At 37.4% G+C, this 22,753-nt stretch overlaps 3 protein-coding genes across 4 annotated transcripts in view; 2 read left to right on the forward strand and 1 right to left on the reverse strand.

The window, feature by feature from the left end:
* Nucleotides 1-22,753, forward strand: part of LOC143553188 (uncharacterized) — a 233,343-nt gene that overhangs the window by 147,624 nt on the left and 62,966 nt on the right. The window lies entirely within an intron of this gene.
* Nucleotides 12,030-13,952, forward strand: LOC143553166 (laccase-15-like). Its single transcript, XM_077043209.1, has 3 exons — nt 12,030-12,234; nt 12,329-13,273; nt 13,569-13,952. The coding sequence occupies exons 1-3, from the start codon at nt 12,069-12,071 to the stop codon at nt 13,700-13,702; spliced, it is 1,245 nt and encodes a 414-aa protein (XP_076899324.1). The 5' UTR covers nt 12,030-12,068; the 3' UTR covers nt 13,703-13,952.
* On the reverse strand, nt 16,068-20,527 carry LOC143554772 (uncharacterized). Of its 2 annotated transcripts, XM_077044469.1 has the most exons (10): nt 20,338-20,527; nt 19,621-19,841; nt 19,080-19,546; nt 18,805-19,016; nt 18,199-18,266; nt 18,048-18,106; nt 17,792-17,895; nt 17,631-17,703; nt 17,360-17,540; nt 16,068-16,329 (listed from the first exon to the last, which is right to left on the reverse strand). In XM_077044469.1, the coding sequence occupies exons 2-10, from the start codon at nt 19,823-19,825 to the stop codon at nt 16,244-16,246; spliced, it is 1,455 nt and encodes a 484-aa protein (XP_076900584.1). In that variant the 5' UTR covers nt 19,826-19,841; nt 20,338-20,527; the 3' UTR covers nt 16,068-16,243. The 2 variants fall into 2 exon arrangements, with proteins under 2 accessions (XP_076900584.1, XP_076900577.1); XM_077044462.1 differs by having other exon boundaries at nt 18,805-19,546.

A 22,753-nucleotide genomic window follows, 5' to 3' on the forward strand; every position in this document is an offset into this window, starting at 1 on the left:
TCTTGTCTAGATTTGTTGTTTCAAATAAATTTTTCTAACACTTTTGCTTGTGCAGGTGTGGATGTTGACGCATTCCAGGGTGGAGTTGGAGCAAGTATTCCTCCGCCAATGAGGGAAGGCTCGGTCAGCCTTCCCGAGGCGTCGACCCAGGCGTCTGCGCCTGCTTCCGTTGGTTCCAGCCTTCCTAAGGCTGTTCCAGCTGAGAAGGTGTCTCCGCCGGCCGTGAGTGCAATTTTTACAGCATCTTTCACGGAGCCGGCGGTTACTGTTGCTGAGGAGGCGACGCCAAAAATGGCTACCACAGCGGCTGCCACTATACCTGCGCCACCGGCACCGACGGCCGGACCATCAGGTACGCGCCGGGCTTCCCGCCGATCTATGCCACCTTCCCGTCTGCCTGACCTGTTGGATGGATTTCCTTTAGGTTCAGGTGATGGGTTTGGCGGCTATCGGCCTGTTATTGACCCTACAGGTACGTAGGGTTCTTTTTCCTTTGTATATTTTTGTCATCTTTTCCTAACTGCCTTTGTTTCTTTTGCAGTGTCGGATTCCAATGAAGTGTATGTTCCAAGATGGAACATACGCCGAGGAACAACCCTTCGCACCCCTGTGGAGTGCGTGGATTGGGCTCGCCACGCTGCTCCTCATGGTGCGTTGGGGGAAGCCATGGCTAGCTACCAGGAGGGTAGGCTAACCAATGAGCTTCGGGTTCTCCAGGCCCGGACGCAGCCCCGCGTCGAGCTGCTTTGTCGTGAAAACGACAAGTTAAAAGCAGCTCGCGCCAAAGATGTATCTGAAGCGCGGGCTCTTCGGGAGGAGAACCGGCAGTTGGCCGCTGCCGCAGCCGAGAAGGAGAAGGCATTCAAGGCCCTCGAGGTTGAAGTCCAGGCGCGACTCGAGGCCCGCTCCAAGGCTGCCCAAGCTGTGAATGAACAGCTTCGGCTGGCCAAGGAGACTGCGCGAAACTCAACTGAGAGGGCTGCCAAGGCTGAAGCTGTTGCTGAGCCGCTTCGCGAAGAGAATGAGCAGCTTAAATGCAAATTAAAGGCTCTTCAGCATGCTCATGACGCCTTGGCAATGGAAGATGCCAAGAAGCTGCAGGAGATCCTTGACCAGAGGGGGGTGCTTGACCGCACTGAAAGGAAACTCAAAAGCGTCGAAGAGGCTGCCGCCAAGGAAGTTCAACTTGCCAACCTTGATAAGAGCGGAGCCGAACGTGCTTACAAAGAAAGTCAAGCTACCCTCCAATGGCTGCTTCGAGAAGCGTTGCCTCAGGTATCTTTAACTTTTTCTTTACGCTTTCTGCTCGTAATTAGAAAATGTTCTAACTTGTATTCTCTTGTAGGTTGTGCGTCGGGTCCTTTCGGAGACCTCTTATGACGATGCGATGAGCACAGCCCTCAACGCTTCTCATGAGGATGGGGAGAAGACTGGCTTCCTGCTTGGTCTAGGGTTTGCTGAGAGAGGCTTTCCGCCCTCCAACTTCCCTTTATTCAATGTTAATACTGAAGCTGCTTATGACCAAGCTGTGAACCAGTACGCTGCCTTCCCGCATCCAGTGGTGGAGAAGGTGAACGAAGCTGCTGCTGCTGATGATGGACTAAACATCCTTAAGGCTTTCCTTGGGCAGCCGCGCTCTGACGGTGCTGGTCCAAGCGGAGGTGGCCCTGAAGCCTGATCCTGAAGATCCCTTCCCACTGCTAGGATAGACTTAGCTTTGTATAGATTTCTTTTAGGCGGGTAGTTACCCGGCCACTGTTGTAATATATCATTGAAATATACGATTGTTATTCCTTTCATTGGATTCTTTGCTTTATAAACTTATGACTTGCATACTTAGTTTAAAATAGCAATTTTCCAAGTGTTTAGAATAAGAACCTTCGAACGTGGTTGATAGTGGGTTAAAGTTTCGCTTCCTCCTTCGTGATTGTGCGGGTAGAACCGTCACTTGCACTTGGTAGGATGGCTAAACTTTAACTTTTATCTAACCTGCGTGTAGGTTTTTCTTACTTTTTGAGGATAAGTTAACCTTTGAACGTGGTTGATAATAGGTGTGAAGTTTTGCTTCCTCTTTCGTGATAGCGCGGGTAGAACCGTCACTTGCACTTGGTAGGATGGCAAAACTTTTACCCATACCTGACCTGCGTGTAGGTTTTTCTTACCTTTTTAAGAATTTTGTTTTGAACCGTTCGACGCGCGGCTGTCGATAGGTTAGTGTTCATCTTCCTTTCATGATTCGTGCGGATAGACCGGCACTTTCATTTAATGGAATAATTGAACTCCTTCAACTGACCTGCGTGAAGGTTTGCCACGTTATTGGGTTCGTGCGGGTAAGACCGCCTTCCCATGCAACGACTTCACGTAATGTGAATGCCGTCACCAGTGTTGGATAGTTTTAACCGTTCGACGGGCGGTTGTTGATAGGTTAGTGTTCATCTTCCTTTCATGATTCGTGCGGATAGACCGGCACTTTCATTTAATGGAATAATTGAACTCCTTCAACTGACCTGCGTGAAGGTTTGCCTGTTGAGGATAAGTTAACCTTTGAACGTGGCTGATAATAGGTGTGAAGTTTTGCTTCCTCTTTCGTGATTGTGCGGGTAGACCCGTCACTTGCACTTAGTAGGATGGCATAACTTTACCCATATCTGACCTGCGTATAGGTTTACCTTTTCCTCTTAAGAACTTTGAACTGTCCCACGCGCGGTTGTTGATAGGTTGGTGCAGTTCCCTCGAATGATTCATGCGGATAGGCCAGCACTTTCATATGGTAACTTTTTTCTCCTTCAACTGACCTGCGTGAAGGTTTATCATGCTTTTTGGGTTCGTGCGGGTAGGACCGCCTTCCCATGCAATGACGTTTTTTGTAATTATGCGGTGAAAACCGGCATATTAGTGTGTACAAAAGTATAAATGTAAATCATCAGCTTCGACGTTTGAAAGAGAATCATTTCCATTAGAAGTGGCTCTTGGCCTTTTCTGTACAAATTGGAATTGATTACATGCAAACTGTGTAATTGAACTCCCTTCCATGTTGGGACAGGAGTGCCATCGAGCCAACACGCACCTGTTTCGGGATCTCGTTCTTTATGCAGCATGTAGTCTCCATATTGAAGCTGATTTTTTATTCATGTTTACCCCAGCCATGGTTCCACACGCACCTGCCTGCTTAGCTTTTATTTCGCCACGAGGTGTGCGAGCGTCCCATCTCTGACGAATGTTTCGACCATGTCTTTTACGTCTATGCATTCTTCAGTGTTGTGGCCTTTTGTTCTGTGATAGTCACAGTACTTGCTCCGATCAGCATCGTGACGATGTCGGATTACTGGAGGCTTTGGCCATGGGAGCTCTTCAGTAGCAAATATGTCAGTGACGCTTTTGGTAAGTGGCGTCCATCTGGAGTTCCGGTGCAGCTTTACATTATCCCTTTCACCCAATCGATGCTGTAAGCCGGATGAGGTGTCAAAGTTTACCCTTGACTGCCAAATGCCTTGCTTCCGTTTTTTGTTCAATCGGGCGGTGAGGATGTTGTCCTCTCTCGTCCTCTGGGTGTACAGGTTTGTGCTCTGCGGAAGGTCTCTACCCAGTTGCTTCTCCGTTTCCGCATAGCGTTTAGCTGCTGTCATGATGCCATCCCATGTGGATGGCATTCCATCTTTACCCGTTAGGGTGCGGATAAGCTCTGGGTCCTGCGCGCCCTGGATGAAGGCTGCGCGAACAAGATCCTCGCTGATATTGCCCAAACTTAACTTCTTTGAGTTGAAGCGAGTGATGAAGTTTGGTAGAGATTCATCTTCTTCCCGTATGCATTTGAGGATTGTCCATTGCTCCTCGGTATACTTTCGCTGCTGGCTGAAGTGTTGGCTAAACTTCTGCTGGAAGTCTGCCCAGTCGTAAATGTGGTTAACCGGTAAACGATCAAACCAAACCCTAGCAGCCCCCACCAGCGTCATTTGAAACATGTAACACCACGTGGGTTCCGTCCAGTTGCTGACGGTTGCCCCTGCTATGAACCTGTTCAAATGGTCGTCTGGGTCGGACATACCATCATAAGTGCCTATGTTGGGCATTTGTTTGGCACTTTTTGGGGCAATTGCTTCCGCAATGTCCCTTGCAAATTTGGACGTTCCCGCATTTGCAACGTTCGGTCTGTACGTTTTGGAGAAGTCTCGTGGACTTCCACCTGTGCTTTTTGGTTTGAAGGCTTGTCTAAAATGCCTTCTCGGTTGGGAATCCGTTTCCTTACGCTTCCCTTTTGCCCTATGGCGAGGGTTCGCGTCGGAGTCGGATTCCTCCGAGTCATTGTCCAAGTATTCTTCGAATTCGTCGGCCTGTTGGACGGAACGCAAGCGTTCGTCCAACTCAGCTTGGAATTCCTTTTGTCGTGCCTCCGCCCATGCCTTAACTTCCTCGAGAGTTTGGCGGGGGAGTCTTGTTCGTTTTTTAAACTGGGTATCGGTGAATCCCAGTGGGCGATTATTTACTGCACTTGCCCCAGCTTGGGTAACTGGGGTAGTGTTCGTAAAATTTACTTCACTTGCCCCGGCTTGGGTAACCGGGGTAGTGTTTGTAAAAACTGTGTTGCCGGTATTCCCTCCAGTAGCTGGGGTTGTGGTTACCGGAGTCTCTTTAACCATCTTTCTAGAAGTTTGAAAAAACTGGAGAAAAATGAAGTTCTAGCTTTATGCACGGATGGCGCCAATGAAGAAACACCAGTCGAACCCCGACCGATTACTGGTAACCTAGGGGTTGGAGAGCTGTTTCCCACGAGGGGTTAGACCCTTGGAAGATGGTTCTTCTGATAACCTGCAAAACAGACACCGTGAGCTCGTCACTGAGAAGGGGGGGGGGGTTCCTCCTTGTGACCACCCTCCGGCGTGAGAATCAGACTAGATTGCTCTTTAAATATAAAAGTATATTAAGAGATTGCTAGAGCAGATATCAGGTATATATGATGATAATATGATAAGATGAGATGGTCATACCATTTGGGGTATTTATAGCCGAAGGTAGGTTTCCAAGGGGTTTAGCCGGCCCAACACGCTACCAACTGTAACCTATGCACGTGCCCTGCCTGTGAGTGGTGGATAGGTAGCGGCTGACACAGAGCAGGCGTGTCGTGCACTCTTCCTCTTCTGCCAACAACAGGCTAGGCACGTGGTATGGCAGGAGTTGGTGGGTAGGCGGCGGCTATTGGTCACAGTGCTGTGGCGTGCTGTCTGCCATGCTGCTGTCAGTGAGCTGTCGCATTCTTGGTCAGATCTTTTGTCTGTACCTCGTCAGGTATCACACAAAAGATCCTCCATCATACGGACTGGCTCATTTAGGCGGGAGTTTTCCCCCTCCCGCCTTTGCTCATTCCTTCAGGTGACACTGGGGAGAGTTAAGTGCCTAGTGCGTGTAGCCATGCTGCGCGGGTGGCCTTCACTCATGGCTTGTATCCGAGGCTGCGGGAACAGGCGGAGTCCTTCACCATGGGAGGCATTTCCTGCGGGACCAGCTTGCATACTGCGCGTAAGGACGTCACTTCTCTGAGCATGGTTGGTCCTGCGGATCCAGTTGGTCTCTGCGCAGACGTCCCTGTTTAAGGTGAGTCTTGCGGGTCCAACTGGGCTCTGCTGGGACCTACCTCTTCAAGCTATCAAATTGCTTTATTTGTAAATAAAGACTTCTCATGCATTTGATCCATATTCACGGGTATGAACCTCACCAAACCCAAATAGCCCTTAAACGGGTTATAATATCTCATTAAATTAAAACTTAATCTCACCAAATATTTGACATGAAAATCCTATAAAATAGGGATATACTAAAAATTAGTATCCGATTTTATTAAAAAAATATATTATTTATAATTAAGAAACAATTTTATAGTAAAAAAAACTAAGCGGGTCATGAGTTTCTCCAAACCATGATTGCTTTTAAATCTGCTTATAAAATCTCATTGATTTTTGTAAACTTTTTCATCATCAAATCATAAGTATATTATTAACGTCCTTACAATAATAATAATCATCATAATCGTACTCAGTAAATCCCACCAATAACAAAACTATGGTAGGTTATGAGGAGGGTAAGATGTAGACAGCTTTACCTCTACCCCCTATGAATAGAGAGGTTGCTTACGGTGAGAACCCCAGCTTGAAACATCCTTACATTAAATAAAATTAAAATAAATAAAAATATATAAATATTATAAACGAATAATATAAAACAACCTCGTGATACGAAGGATAAATTCGTAAAATATAAAAAGAAGCATAAAAGTGTGTTTATAAAAATGTTATTAATTATGTTAAAAGTTAATTTCAAAATTTAGTTTATATCAATAAACAAGAAAATGGATAAAAGGTGATTGTAACAAATTAATATATTCATATCTTTCTTTGAGTTATGAAGATATGTTTGTACATGCTTATAAGTGCAAAACCTTTAATGGTTTTTATATTTCTTCATGTTTACAAATACAATCATTGTACGTTATACGTTTATAAATATTAGGTTCGTTGGAGTTTAATAATCTCAACTAAACATTATTGAACGATAATAATCTTAACTGAATTTATTTTCACTGATGGTCTCATATTTCAAAAAATCTACTCTCATTGGTCATCAAAAACAAAAAAAACTTAACAACGTTTATTTTTTTCCGAATTTCATACTGAGTTTTAGGACTTTTGATCGAAAAGATGATACAGACCGATTGATGTAAAACCAAGCTCGAACGGTGTTCCAAACAACGAAATATTGCTTCTATTAGGGTGTTTGAACATCCAATTAACATAAAATAAGTCATTTGAATCATTGTTTTGAGCTAAGTTTTATATCAATTAACTTGTATATTTCTTCTAATAAAAAATCCTAAAACATCAGTTTGAGTTGACCAATGCGAGTAGATGTTTAAAAATTTGGGGCCATCAGTGGGAATAAACCCAGTTATAATTATTATCGGACAATGACATTTAGTTGAGATTATTAAAATTTAATTTACCTAAGTTAAAACTTAAAACTTTTAGTTATATATGAAGGCCCTCATGAAATACAAACACAAAATATGTGATATTAACCTCCATACTTTTTATGTTTATCAATATTTTTACCTGTGAAAACTTTTTTTATTTTTACTTCTTCGGTGTACGTATACAATGATCTTGTACACTTTTTTACGTACTAAATAGCGAACATAATTTTCTTTTTCTTTTTGGTATTTTGTCAAAAGCGTGTTACAAATACATGACATATATATATATATATATATATATATATTGTTTTAGTGAATATGGTGCCTAACGATGTAAACATGTTGGATATTGATGTTATTGAACCAAACTAAGAAATTTCTGGAAAAAGAAAAATAACACATTACTTGTAGAATTAGAGGACAAGAGACCCCCACCACCCTCCACACCCCAACTATAAGTACAGCAGCCATATTACCGTTTTAAATCTTTTATTAGCTTTTGCAAGCAAAATAAGATCAATTTTAAGTTATAACCGTTTTAAATCGAATTCTCTGCAAAAAACACAACTATCATTATACGAGGGATGTATGTTAATATATAGGTTTTAATCAAAGTTAACATTTAACTTCGATTAAAATCACATCGATGATCCCTCATACATATGTTTTCAAATAATACTATTTTTTTCTCACATGGTTTTGTGATAGTCACACTGAAACGTGTGATCCTTCTTGCAACAAAATTGATTTTTAATATTCGACCTTTATGGGTAGAATAATACAGTATTCTACTCCCACCGAGTAAAGGAAAGGTACTAGGATTGAAATCGATTCATGATAACTAATTTTTACCTTGACCATGATTAATATAATATTATAATAACAACCTACACAGTTGTCGTTGTATTCCAGTCGGAATCCAGTCACTAGAAGCATGTTCCAATATCTTTGTGAAGGAATCTGAAGTCGATAATTGAATTGCAAAATATCATCAACTCATTCGTCACGCTGCTGGAACAAATCTCATTTTCCTACAAAACGTTTCTACAAAATTCCTACAACATGTAATTCCAACAAATTTCAAACGAATTTTTAATTAAAAAATATCAATGTTTAAAAAGTCGCCAGACGGTCCCTAGGCGGCCGACCCCCTTGGAGGGAGTACTCAGAGTACTCGGGGAGTACTCGGAAAGTACTCGGGCATGATAAATATAAAGAAAATTAATTTTTGGGTAATATATATATTTCAAATATCATAAGAGTACTAATATTTATAATAAAATAAGTGAATATCAATATAAATAAGAGATACATTTTTTAACACTAAATTATTCTAAAAAATGTTAATTATTAATTAAAAAAATTATATTCGTTCTTTAATATTATAGAAATACGAATTATGTTGTATTTTTTAAGTGAAAATAGACCCAAGTTAACCGACTATATGTGATTCTGACTAATGTTGACCACCTTTGCACTATTTTTAGTAACTAGGCGGAGTATAGAAACTCCCATCAGCACCATATCTTGTAGCGTAGACCTACTTTTACAACATTGAAAAATATACAGTATTTTAACAAAATAGTAACAACACAATTTTTTTCGTTGAACAGTAGTTTTTAAGTCGCCAACAAAAAAATACATTTATCAATTACGATTATTATTTTCGTTGAAAAACTACTGAAAATCATTATAAATATAATTATTTATGTTATCTATAGTATTATACTTTTGTTGAAGAGTTGTAGCAAGTTAGACTAATAAATTCAAAAAAAAAGTTGTTAAAAATTTGTTTGAACTTTGCAACAGTATATTTTTGTAGCAGTCTTGTAAGAAACGTTGATGGAAATGATTTTCTCAATATGTGTTTTTCTCACGTAACTTTCTGACGGAAAAGTTGGAAAATGGATTTCTCAACAAAAACAAACCGTCATAAAGAAATGACTCATTTTCTAGTAGTGTGGCTATCATCCAAAATATAAACCAGTCCGAATAACGATCTATTTTATTGTAGTGTTTGGAATTTAGAATGCTATATAAAAATAACTTTTAAATTGATCAAAGGGGTTGGAGGGACCGATGGCCGGATAAAAGAGAAAAAAAAAAGCCACCTTTTAACAAATTATTATAGACTTGGTTTTCTCTACAAATTTTGTTACTAAGATGTTGATAGATGTGCCGGTAGAAGATTGCGTAGAAATCAAGAGAATCAGCAGAATTATTTGACCAACGATGAAAAACATATGAATAAATTAAAGTCTTTATCCGAGTGGTGTCTAAACGTGCGGATATAAATAATATTTGAAGAAGAAAGTGAAAGTTGAATATAACATCTTGTCCTCGTTGTGTAAACGTTTAGCAATTGAATTCCTATATGTGTTGTAGCGTTCTTAATTAAAGTAGGAGACATATAACCATTCATGTAAGAGCCAGTAGTTCTTGCTAATGCATCCTAGCCTTAGATAATTAAAAGTTCATAATAAGGCTTTCTATGTAGTTAAAACAGTTATGTTAATTTGAGTCCAAATAGGGAGGTTGTTAATGAACAGAATCAAACCGAACGAAGCCTTTTTCATGTTTGTTCACCTAGCGTTAAATTTGTTCGCGAATAGTTCATGAACACTAACTGAACATATATCTTGTTCATGTTCGTTTGTTAAGGAATTGAACCTTTTCACGAACGCAAACAGACATGCACTATTTTAGGGGGAGGGGGGAGAAAAAAAACAACATTCTTATAACGGGAGACGTAATCACCTTAATTAAATATAAAGCGAGGCACTTGAGATAATAGTAATCATAAATATAACCATCCCCCCCCCCCTCCCCAATTGGCAGTTTATTATGATAACGTTCAATAAAGCACAAGTTAGATTCTTGTTAGTTAAAGCAAGAATTTATAAAACATACATTAACGAAACAAACTGAACGCAAATAATAAAATTATAAAATTTAAAGTTAGGTTGGTTATTACCAATAAAATATTATAAAATTATAAAACAAACCTTTAGCTAACGGACATAAACAAACGAACACATTACCGAACGCTCACGAACACAAATGCACAAAAGCACCTTTGTTCATGTTCGTTCATTTAACTTAATGAAAAAAAAATCTTGTTCGTGTTCGTCATTTATTAAACGAACGAATGTAAACGAACTTCTCACTTAACAGTTCATGAACTGTTCGCTGAACATTCGGTTCATTTACAACCCTAAGTCCAAATACAATAAGAAGTTTAGAAAAATTAATGTGACATGATCATTCAATAAAATGCGAATTATCAAAAAATGAATGAAATTTTTATGCTTTGTTTCCCAATTTTAGTTATATATATATATATATATATATATATATATATATGTAAATAGAAGCTCAAATAAGATTGGTAATAAAATAATACATTGAATAAACAAAAATGTATTGAAGACTGAAGTCTTAGGGTTTCTAATTGTTTTTATTCAAGAATTCCTGTGCCAATTTAGAACACAAGGTGTATCATAATACTTAATTAACCATAATCTTGATCGGTTGCAGATTAAAGAAGCCAACTTCACAAGGCTATGCAAAAACAAGACGATCTTAACTGTTAATGGAGAATTCCCTGGTCCAAGTATTTATGCTCGTAGAGGAGAAACTGTGGTTGTTAATGTTAAAAACCGAGGCAACCTGCGCATCACTCTTCATTGGTATATTTCACTTTTATCGATAAATTATAATATAGTCGACGAAGATCTTATACTGGTTGGAAAATTATAACTCAAAATTTGTTAGTCCTAATAGATTTGTAGTTCTCAACCAAGATATATTTGCTTTTTAATCAACCAAAGATATTTCTTATGAAGGTTGAATGTAGTTAGTATGAGTTATAATTAATGATATAAAATCATTAAAAAACTTTTGGAGAGCTTAAGTTATAATTATAGCAAGTTAATATTTGTAATCTGAAATAACCACACATGCATGATCTAGTTGTTTGAATTGAAATCAGAAAGTGATATTAAAATTAATATTTTTTTCCAAATAATAATATAGTTAAAGAAAACAAATTTATTCAAGATGAAATTATCAGATGGTTATATTTATTTTTCTTATGGTTATATACAGTACTTTTTTAAAAATTTTATATCCCAATAACACGCCAATATCAAAATAATAGGCACGGAGTGAAGCAACCACTTGTACCATTTCAAAATAATTAGATTAACTTACCACTATTTTTTAAAAATATACACACGCCAAAATCAAAATAATCAGATTAAAGAGAGAAATTTTTGTTGACTACTGTACACACTTGGACCACTTGTGAAACACATTATTTATTTTTATTTTTTGTTTGTACGGCGAATTTCAATTTGGAGTAGAGCTCGCACATCCCACTCGAGCCAAGACTATGTTGTCTTAATCGGGCCCACGCTTGACGTTCGAGTTTGGCATCGTTCCCCGAGAAAATTTCAGGCCACCTGCCATTTATTTATTTGACTACGATTACATAATATCTTTTTGCCTTTCACCTACAGGATATACAGTAGATACTCGAGAAATTAATACTTGATTATTTAATAAACTCTCTAAAATAATATTTTTTGCCAGTCCCGACTCGGGGATAGGGTGCTAGATTAATAATTCGTCAAAGTTATAAAATGATACATTTTTGATATTTTTTTAAACCCCATATAAAATATAAATTAATAATTCCTTATATATAGCATATTACATGAATGATTTATGAAGGTTTCTTGAAAAATGACTCAATTGTCTTTTGTTTTTTGTTGAAATCAATTTCCTCGTGATACTTTGAACGCAAGAAGCATAAGGTGGGAGATTGAAGGTTTCTTTCAAATTGGGCCGTTCATTTGATATACATGCATTGTATACAATAATTAAGTGGACGCTTGAAAGATGTTTGTAAACTAAGTATTTTACTATAAATTAATAAAATATTAATTAATATATAAATTAATAATTATTAATTTATTGATTAATTAATAACTCTTTTAATTAATAAATTTTGTTGGTCCCAAGTGTATTATTTTATAGAGTTTATACTGTATTAATAATATTAATTATGTTGGCCAGTTTATTAAAAAAAATAATGAACTAATGAATGTGTCTAATATATATTGTAATTGGTTTGATTTCAGCTGAATGGTGGAGGCAAGATGTTGAGGCTGTGCTACTAGACTTTTTGAGAACTGGAGGAGACCCCAACACTTCTGATGCTTTAACGATTAACGGACAACCTGGTGATCTTTATCCGTGTTCTAGTTCAGGTTGGTTAACGTATCAGTCAGAAGTAGAGTGTGTTTGGTTCACTTAAACAAAATTCATTGTGAACATATAGTTAGGACTAATTTATGATTTCAGAAACAACTAAATTCATTGTGGAGTATGGCAAGACTTATATGATCCGAATGGTGAATGCGGCAATGAACCTTTTCATGTTTTGGGGGATCGGAGGCCATGAAGTAACGGTTGTAGGAACCGACGGTGCCTACACCAAGCCACTAAAAAGTAACTACGTTGTCATTTCCCCCGGCCAAACCATTGATCTCCTGTTCAAAGCCGACCAGCCCATCGGTCGATATTACATTGCTGCTAAACCATATAATAGCCAGCCATTAATTAGTTTTGATAACACCACCACCACAGCCATTATCGAATACAAAGGCTACAAACATTCATCTTTGCCTCCCGTTTTCCCACATCTTCCTAAGGTCAATGACACTAGTGCATCGGTTAATTTCACTGGAAGCCTTAGGAGTTTAGCTACTCGTGCCCATCCTATTAACGTTCCAATGAAGATCACACGAAACTTCTTGTTCACAATCTCGATTAACACAGTGCCATGCCCGAATAATTCATGTTTAGGACCTAGGGGATTAAGGTTTGCTGCTAGCTTAAACAACATATCCTGGGACACTACAAACATTTCAGTACTTGATGCTTACTATGGTGGAATCAACGGTGTGTACGGAGATGATTTCCCAAATTTCCCACCTTTGTTTTTCAACTTCACGGCGAGTAGTATTAATAACTCGTTGGAGACTCCATTGAATGCCTCGGAGGTGAAAGTACTTGAATACGGTGACACAGTGGAGTTGGTGTTCCAAGGAACAAATTTGGTTGCTGGGATTGATCATCCTATGCATTTGCATGGGCATAGTTTCTATGTTGTTGGATGGGGGTTTGGTAACTTTAATAGAAGTAAGGACCGTTCGAGTTTTAATCTTGTGGATCCTCCTCTTCAAGAAACCATTGCTGTTCCTAAAAATGGCTGGACAGCCATTAGATTTAAGGCTGATAACCCTGGTAAAATTTTATTTTGTTAATATATAATAACTTCTTTATTTCTTGGAAAAACTATTTATTTTATGAAATAATTTGTTTCGAAAATGGGTTACTCGCTGACTATGATATCATACGAGTATTCCATATTTTCGTGTAATTTGTTGAAGTCGATATTTGAGATAACAACTTAAACATAATTACATAATAACAATATCTTAGATAGGACTAACCCATTTTCATACCATTGTTCTTATTAAAAGTTAGTTTCATAAACACAAGTTGTTATTTAAGGTTAATAATTTCGATTCTGTTATAGGGGTATGGTTGTTGCATTGTCATCTCGAGCGTCATATAAGCTGGGGAATGGAGATGACATTCATTACAAAGAATGGTACAAGGCCTGGGGAATCAATATTGCCACCACCACCGGACCTGCCGCCCTGCACTTAAAATATCAAAATGATACATAGTGGTATTTTTTAGACAACAGTTGCATGATGAATATTGTTAAGTTCAATCTTAGGTTATTATTTTGGTGTATGTGTGGAGTATAGAAGCTAAAGTAGTTGGTTTGTTCTATAGTGTACCAAAGCAGCTTTATAATTTTGGTGGTGTGGTTGAAACATGTATTAAGAATGTTATTGTCTAGATGTATTGATATTGTTTGATTTATAGAATAAAAATTGATGTTGCTTGTAAGTTGTAAATTGTAATACCTGAACCTGAACACTGGAGAATAATTGATCATTGAACTAATTAGGTTAATTATGTTTGCAGTTTATTAGATTTATGTTTTGACAACCAACACGTGTTTATTCATTTTGTATTTGATACTTCTGGGTTCCTTGCGTATGAGGTTGTTGAGCTATTTTGCCGATTTTAGCGGGTTAAACATAGTAATCTTATGACTCCAATTAGATCAATCAATATAGTTTATAAAAGACTTGGTTTTGCAATCCAAAAGGGCCAGCGGCACAACTTATTGCCGCTTGCCTTCTATTTCGATGTAAATTAAATCAACACATACAACTTTTTATTTCAGTTTTTAAAAACATGATCTAGTAGCAGTTTACAAATAATCAAACAAGCGAATCGTCCACCTTCTTTGGGTAGTTGTCTTGTTCGACCCTAAAGTTGGCCGGATGCCGGGACCGATGGCCAGGAAAAAAAAAGCCTTCTTTAATGATAGAGACTTGGTTTTCTCCAAATTTGTTAAGACTAGTTAATGAGACACTGATAGAATTGTCAATACAAAGATTGTGTAGAAATCAACCGAATCAGCAGCATTAATTAATATTTGACAATGAAATATATGAATAAAGTCTAGATCACATGTATGGACTTGATTACTTCAATAAAATTGAAAGAAAATTAACAAGATGTTCCTTTCTGCAACTTAATCATCCAACGTCATGTCCTTGTCCCGTGTATAGTTAAACACGAGTAGTAATTGAATTCCCGTACGACCAGGTTAATTAGTTATTTAATGTTATATATGTTGACACAATGGTTTCTTAACTAGGAGATATAATAAGAACATTCAAAACCAGGTTTCTCATCTTTAACTCTATAATTTAATTAAAAAACACAACTTTCTAAATTTATCTTTCATTTTCTAAAAATCTCTCACATCACATTTCTATCTACAATTTTGTTTTTATTTGTTCTATATTTTTTTTATTTACGATCTTAACTACTAACTATTATGTCTTATTATTTTTTTATTCTAAAATTAATTTCTAATAAACTTTTATAGAACAGGTTCAGGTCCATCTAAAAAAAAGGTTGTTATGGTTTAGGCTAGTACACGCCATAAACATGAATAGTCGGGCTAGTATGGGTCATGAACTTGAATTATTTGGCATCCATATGAAGATAAACATGTTTCTAATTTTTCAAGTCATTTCCAGAAATAAGATGCCCCCATCTCTAACGGGTGACGCTTTGTTAAGAAACCTAAAATGCAAAATAATATAAGCTAGGTATTACTAAAAAACTAGAGGTGGTACTAAAAATAAAGTCGGCTAACGGGTCATAACGAGTCTTTTAACAACGCAATAATTGATTGGATATACCCACATCAGATTTCATGAACATAGTTTTGTTCGATTGATTAAAAAATGAAAGAATTAATGGTTACCTGTGAATTCCTAGAGAATTTACTCTGCGCCGAACTCACGTATGTACGATTTTGTTGGAGAAATATTGATTTTATACTAGGTTTTATTATTATTTATCATATCAAAACTGCGTAGTTTTGGAGTTTCATATTTAAGGTTAGATAACAACCTCATATTCATTTTCATCTATTTATTAATATCCATTACCTACTTATCTAAGGTTTGATCTAACAATTGCCATAAGTGGTATTTACTACTAGTGTTAAAATTAGGAATTCTATTCATTCTTGAGCTCTTTTATTGTTAAATTATCAAGCTATTTACTACCTTAAATACAAAAGTAATAAGATACTACTATATTTCTATTATATATATATATTTTAAAGATTTGTATTGATTGTAAATTAATCCGGTTTCTAAGAAGAATCCAATTGACACGACCAGTGAAACGATAAAACGACCGGTCATGTTTTAAAACATAGGTTGTAAACATAAAAATAAAAAAATCATCAATATTAAAAAGCGAGCTAGCTCATCAAGCAACAAGTTGACTCGAGTTGAGTTTGAGAAACATACAGCCTAAAAAACCGAGTTATGAGTTTGATCCCGAGTTTAAAGATAATTCAGTGGGCATTCCTACATTCATGTAGGATGAATAACAATCTGCATGCTTATCAAAACAAAACACCTACATACAATCATATTACATATTTCTTTCCAACATCCAGGTACAAAGATAGTGACATTAAAGTCCACATTTGTGTAAAGTAAAAAACAAGGATCTAAAGTCCGGAACTGGAGCACATAACGACCAAGGGTTTAGAGAAGGTGTCACAAAACAGGACTCGAGTATATGACGAGTATTAATAACTCACATGTCTGCTACCGACCATAGGTAAGCTTCTCTTTCTGTAGCTTGCTTCTCATTTTGCCTATTGAACATCTGCTTCTCAAATCCTGCAAAACCAACAAAAACAAACGCTTTCAATTCATTCATAGAACAAAATATTTTGATTGAAATAAACGTTAGGTGTTTTTAAGCAACTCCCATGGGGTACAAGAAATATGAACAAAATGATGATAAAAAGTTAAAAATTGCAAATGTCAAGCATCTGGATTAGGGATGCGCATGAAACCGAACCGAACTAAGCGAAGTAGCAAATCCAACTCAAAACCGTCGGTTTGGTTTTACGTTTTCTCAAAATCCAAAATTACAATTCAGTTTCAGTTTTGAGTGTACTCGGAACAGAAAAATCGAACCGAACCCGTAGAACCCATAACAACCGAATTAAGCTGAACCCATAAAATTTTAGGCCCAAAGTTTATAAATTTTTTATTTTTTTAATTGTTAAGTAGTTTATAAGAAATTAATAAATGATGTAATCCAGATACTAAATGTGTAATAACCTATTAATCATTAATTAAAAAATATTAGTCTCGAACTCACTATTTTGGGCCATTGTTTGGGTCCACATATTTCAAGCCCAAATGGCAAAAAAAAACAAACAAATCCAGCCCAAAACCGTTGGTTAAGTGTTATGTTACTTCAATACCGAAAACACGGTTCGTTTCAATTTTACATTTACTCAAACCCAAAAAAACAAACTGAACCCATCAAATTTTAGACCCAAAGTTTACAATTCTATTTCTAATGTTGAAACGGTGTACCCAAATTATTCGGCCCAAATGTGTAATAATCAATTAATCAAAAAAAGTCCTAAAGTTTCAAGCCCATATGACAAAACCAAAAAACAAAAACCGAACCCAATACCGCCAAAAGTTTTCATCCTAAAAAATTTCAAACCCAAATGGCAAAACTGAAAAAAACAAAACTGAACGAACCCATTAAGGAAAACCGATAAAACCAAAACCAAACGGTTATAAAAAAACTGAAATTTCACTTTTGGTTTGGTTTTGAGCCCAAAAAGACCCAAACCAACCCATGCACACCCGTAATTTGAATAACTAAATTTGGCGCTAAACTTACCATTACTGCGATCAACACCATCCCAATGCCGTCCCGGTTTAATACCATAGCGGTTAGGTGCAGCCTCCAACCTCCGTTTCAGCCAGCTGTGATTAGGCACGTGCTGAGGAATTATAAATCCAGACTCTTTCATCCTCTCATTATCTCCTATATCTGGAAGAACCACTTCAGATTGCTTCTTCTGAAAAGTTTGACAAAAAGTCACTCGTAACCAAATGGGTAAATATTGCAACTTTAAGTAATAACCAAAATGTTTTAGTAACATAGATACCTTCACTAGATGTGCCATTGGATCACCCCATCTTATTGCATTCTTTTGAATATCGTTAAGATCATCATCATCTCTGAAACAAAAAAATTGGATAAGTTACAGTTGTTGGAGAAACAAAAAAAATAATAAAGTTCTACTTTACATTGAAACATAAGAATTACCTAGTCCTTGCAAATGGTTTGGCCTTTTCAAGTTCTAATTCTTTCAGTCTTGCCTCTGCCTCCCGTTTTTGAGCCAGGCCTTTGCCCCATTCCAATTTTATTTCCTGTTCAAACGTTGATTAAGAGTTTAGGTTTAAGTAATCTTTTTCATATTTCTTAAGGATGCAACCATTCATGAATTAAGACATTCAACATGCATAGATTAATAATTTTAGGGAATTGATGTATATCAAACAACGAACAAGTAGTATGGCACCTTTGGCTTCTCATCTTTCTTCTGAAGTGATTCGATCTCCTCCTTTGACAAGCGTGCTCCTACAAAGATCCCAAAGTGGAACCACATTACATACTACAAAAAATAGTCAAGCTTAAAAAGAATAAAGAGCATTTAGCAAATTCAAACTAACCGGTTCTCTTGTCACGGCGTATGCCTTCAGCATTCCGGCCACTTACAGAAGGATCCATCTTTTGAAACCTACAGGAAATTAAAATGGTAAGTACACGGTATTTTGACTTTATACAACCAGTTTTACTAAAACTGATTACTTAATATAATCCTAAAAGATAAATGCACAAAAAAATGTTCATTCATGTGAATGTGCCACACTTGATTATCAAAAGTATAAGGCATTCTGAGGCTAAGGGTCCTAAAAGCAAAGGCGTGTGGCGTTGCTCTATATACAATCATATAAGCTTTATGTACAACCAGAAGCTGCCCCTTTCTCATTTCTGCTATATATCAACCTTTTTATCATTCAAGTAAACCAATCATAATTTCTTCACCCCTTTGGTTGTTTTACATTTCATCATCCTATAGACATGATACGCATGAGGCATCATGTCAAGGCCCTGATGTGTTTTCCAGATCGCCGTACGTGCCTTGCGCCTCATGCCTGCCTTTTCTAAAACCAAGAATCTATGTTTTTTATAAAAATATATTTTTGAACAGCAAAAGACTAACAATTTATATCAAATAACAATAATTCAGCATAAAGAAGTTTATAGATGATTACCGCAGCCAATCTTCCTTCTTTGATTTATTAATTTCTTCTTTTATCTCTTTACCACTGACTAAACCCGTTTTGGGCCGATCTGATTCCTTCACAGGTTTTCTTGGAGGAGAAAGATCAGAACCTGAAACCGATTGTTGGTTTCTATCATCTCTCCTTTTCCTTGGTGGAGAAAGATCAGATTCACGTGGGCCCGATTTATGCTGACCCCGCCGACGAGGAGGAGAAAGATCCGAGTTAGGTTCAGGAGACGGTGTATCAAACCGGGCCCTTCGCTTACGAGGAGGTGACATGTCAATATCATCGGAGCGGCGTGGTGGTGAGCTAGATTTCCTATGGTGGCGGTGTGGTGGAGACATGTCAACACCATTCGGTTCTGGTGAAGGTGTATCAAACCGAGCCGTTCGCTGACGAGGAGGTGACATGTCAGTATCACCAGGGCGGCGGGACGGCGAGCTAGACTTCCTTTGGTGGCGGCGGGGCGGCGACATGTCATCACCGTTTGGTTCTGGTGAAGGTGTATCAAACCGAGCCCTTCGTTTACGAGGTGGCGACATGTCAGCATCGAGTTCGTGTTTAGGTGATGAAGTGCCACCTGAAGTCAAGTTCTTAGCATTATCAGAAACAGAAACCCAACCGCTTCCATCCTCGGAAATGGCACCAAAAGGGCGCCGTGCTTTGATTTGTTCTAATCGCTTCATTCGTTTGACTTCAATATCTTCATCAACTTGTGGCTTCTCTTCATCTGTATAACATAACAAAAAAAAATGGTTACAATCTTGAAAAATAATCTTATAGATTAAATATTCATTTTAATACCTTGTGATGAGTCATCTTCTTCTTCAATCTGAACTGGCTTTTGCCAAACAGGCTCCTCGTCAATAATAATAACACCACTCATACCAGGCTTAGTGTTAGTCTTGGTTTTCTTCTTCTTTTTCTTCTTTTTGTCCTCGTCTTCATTGCTTTGATATCTTTTTAGATACTCCTTGAGCGAGTTTGAGCCTGACGAAGGAGCTACCATGATCCTCGTTCAACTTCTGTATCGAAAATATGTTATATTTTAACGGTATGTGCACAGAATAAGGTTCAAAATTTATACAAATTTCGCATGAGTCTAATGGTAACAAACTAACAAATAAAGAAAATTATGGAAAATCACTGAATATTTTAACACTGAATAAGATGAGTTTTATATAACCAATAGATATATGAAGCATGAAAAAAGGATCAATAGAAAAGCATATGTAAATGTAACGAACGAGTAATATGCATACCGTATTGGGAAACTCAAACTACCAGAAGTAACAAAACAGATGCAAGCAATTCTAACCTAAAAACTTAAAATATAGATTAAAAGGCTAAATACTAGAGAATGTTATGTTAATGACCTGGTAGCTAATTAACCCTAAATGAGGTCACTAATCATACTAGTGAATCATTAATTGAAACATACTAATAATGGTTCGGTAATTGGTAAGAAACCTAATATTGGATAGGAACGAGAGAATTAGGATTTTGAAGTGATGAAATTACGTGCTTGATTTAATAGAAGCAACGTTGCGAGGTTCACCGGAGTAGACGGCGGAGATTAATCGACGGAGAAGCAGCGGCGACGAGGCGCGTGTATGGGCTGGGTTTGCAAGACTAATATATTGATTTCGACATGTAAACAACCGGCATCTGAGATCGTAACCCGATAAACCGACCTTAAACCGAGAAAACCCAACGGAAATAAAAACAGACATTTTGATTTTATGCTTTCGTAACAAAAAGGTTCGGTTTGAGTTTTGCATGTAACTAATAATGAACCAAACCAAAATTTTAAAGCACAAACGGCGAGACGGAACCTCACCAAACCCTGATCAGAACCCAGTGGCGGATCTAGACTCGAAACCGAGCCGGAGCGCTCAAAAAAAAAATTTCCCCATATTTAATACAATGTTAACGAAACAAATATAAAGAACACGAAAACAAATAAATTTAAACTAACCGGGTTAACGAACCAACAGTGACGGGTCTAGGTTGGGCTGTAAATATTTCCTCTTCGGTTTTTGATAGCTTGAAACCGAGCCATTACATCTTCTTCATTTACTTAATCAAACGTTTCTCTTTTGACCGCACAAACTAACACATTGTTCAAATACTCATTACCCATTCGATTGCGCAAATCCGTCTTGATAAGCTTCATTTTAGAGAAACATCTTTCAATGGTTGCAGTTGCAACCGGTAAAACCAAAGCTAGCTTCAATATCCGATAAACCAAAGGAAAAGTGTTGTGTTTTCCGGTTTCCACCATTACACGAACAAGATCACCCGTTCCACCAAGTTTTGCAAATTTATCATCTTCTTTAAAGTGTAATAAAAGGTCGTATAATCACCCGGAATGCACCCTCTTTCTTCGTTAGTAAAATCATTCGGATACATCTCTGAAAAAGCCACTATCTTAGATATGTCAAACTTGGAAAACGAATCACAAGGATTTAAACCCGACATATTTCCTAACAAAGTACTTGAGACCTCACTAAATCTATTTCCAAGTTCTTGAATTTGCATATCCAAGACCGTATTAAAAACTTCAACCTCAAAATGATGCCGATTAGTAATGACATACTTCTGGTTTCTTTGATTACCATAACTTTCCTTCATATCTAACATCTTAATCTTGTTTTTTTCACAAAAAGATGTAACTTTTGCCAGCATCTTGTCAAATCCGGTTTGTCTTAGATTATTCAATGCTCGATTTGTCCCGCTTATCAACTTAGATGCTTCCAACAAATCTTGACTCTTTTTTTGAAGATGTTTTGATAAAGCATTTGTGAGGTGGAAGACTGCGTATGATTTTTTTTTTGTTGTGAAAGGTGGGTTAATGGGTTGGTTGGGTTGGGTTAATGGGTGTTTTTGTTTGGGCTTTATCTTTTGATTGGGCTTAAAACATATATTAGTTGGGCTTAAAATCTTAGCCGGAACGCTATCTTTTTCCAGCCGTAACGTAACATGAAAATCGACAAAAAAAAATTTTTACACTACCCGTAAAAATTTGAGCCATAGCGGAGGCTACGGCTCGGCATAAGTTATGTCCGCCCCTGTCAAAACCAGAAAAAACAAGCGGTCCTTTCAAAAACACAAAATTCGGCATTTTGGTTTTTGGTTTGGTTTTAGTCCAAAACTTAACTGACCCAACCCTACCCGAATTATGCACACCACTAGGGTAAGTTGATTAATTAATTATTAATAAATAATAAACGAGTCGAGTACTATGTGAAGCTAATAAACAGTTGGATGAAGCATAAATAGTATGACATATTTGGACTCTTCGTTGTCACAGAATTTGTTTTGCCCTTGTTTAACAGTTGGATGAAGCATAACAGTTGGATGAGCGTGTGATAACAAAGTTAACTCTTACTCTCTTATAGTTTTGGATGTATAGACCCATAGTTTAACGTTGCTCAAATCCAAAAACGGTTCAAGGGGTTTTTTTTTTTGAACTGTTCATTTCATTCAACCAAAAACAACATACAAAACACTCAGCAAGAAGCTGATAAACACGCCAACGAAAGAAAAATACCAAAACTAACCAAACTACACCAAGACCACTAACCAAAAAAATTTGCTTAACACCCCCGCACAAGACGAGCCCTCTCGAACTACCAACGAAACCAACGACTACCCAAACAAAACTCATTATTCCCCAAAATTTTGTCGTTTGGTTTTAGAAATTACAGCTCGTTGAGATTCTCAACTTCGCCACGAACCACCAGTCTGACATGAGTTCACCCAATTTGATCGTCTCATGAGTCTCGTTATCTATCAATAGTTGTCTATAACCGGAGGATCCAAGTCTATATCTTCATGTAGTTCCGTCTTCGATACCACCAACAGGGTGCCCACTTTCCGGGTCTGTATCTACTCACACTCATACTGAAGCCTCACTCCTGATCCCCACCAACAG

This window comes from Bidens hawaiensis, unplaced genomic scaffold (genome assembly GCF_021521415.1).
Source record: "Bidens hawaiensis isolate Kalapana, Puna unplaced genomic scaffold, B.hawaiensis_p1.1 tig00001032_1, whole genome shotgun sequence".
Lineage (NCBI taxonomy): Eukaryota > Viridiplantae > Streptophyta > Magnoliopsida > Asterales > Asteraceae > Bidens > Bidens hawaiensis.

Bases quoted from the DNA above. Each gene is read 5' to 3' on its own strand.
- LOC143553166 (XM_077043209.1), top strand. From the start codon at position 12,069: ATGTGTCTAATATATATTGTAATTGGTTTGATTTCAGCTGAATGGTGG. The intron at 12,235-12,328 runs GTTGGTTAACGT...TTATGATTTCAG, and splicing joins TTATCCGTGTTCTAGTTCAG to AAACAACTAAATTCATTGTG. The intron at 13,274-13,568 runs GTAAAATTTTAT...ATTCTGTTATAG, and splicing joins ATTTAAGGCTGATAACCCTG to GGGTATGGTTGTTGCATTGT.
- LOC143554772 (XM_077044462.1), bottom strand. From the start codon at position 19,825: ATGGTAGCTCCTTCGTCAGGCTCAAACTCGCTCAAGGAGTATCTAAAA. The intron at 17,896-18,047 runs GTGCCATACTAC...ACGTTTGAACAG, and splicing joins AGAAAGATGAGAAGCCAAAG to GAAATAAAATTGGAATGGGG. The intron at 16,330-17,359 runs GTAAGTTTAGCG...TTGGTTTTGCAG, and splicing joins TGGTGTTGATCGCAGTAATG to GATTTGAGAAGCAGATGTTC.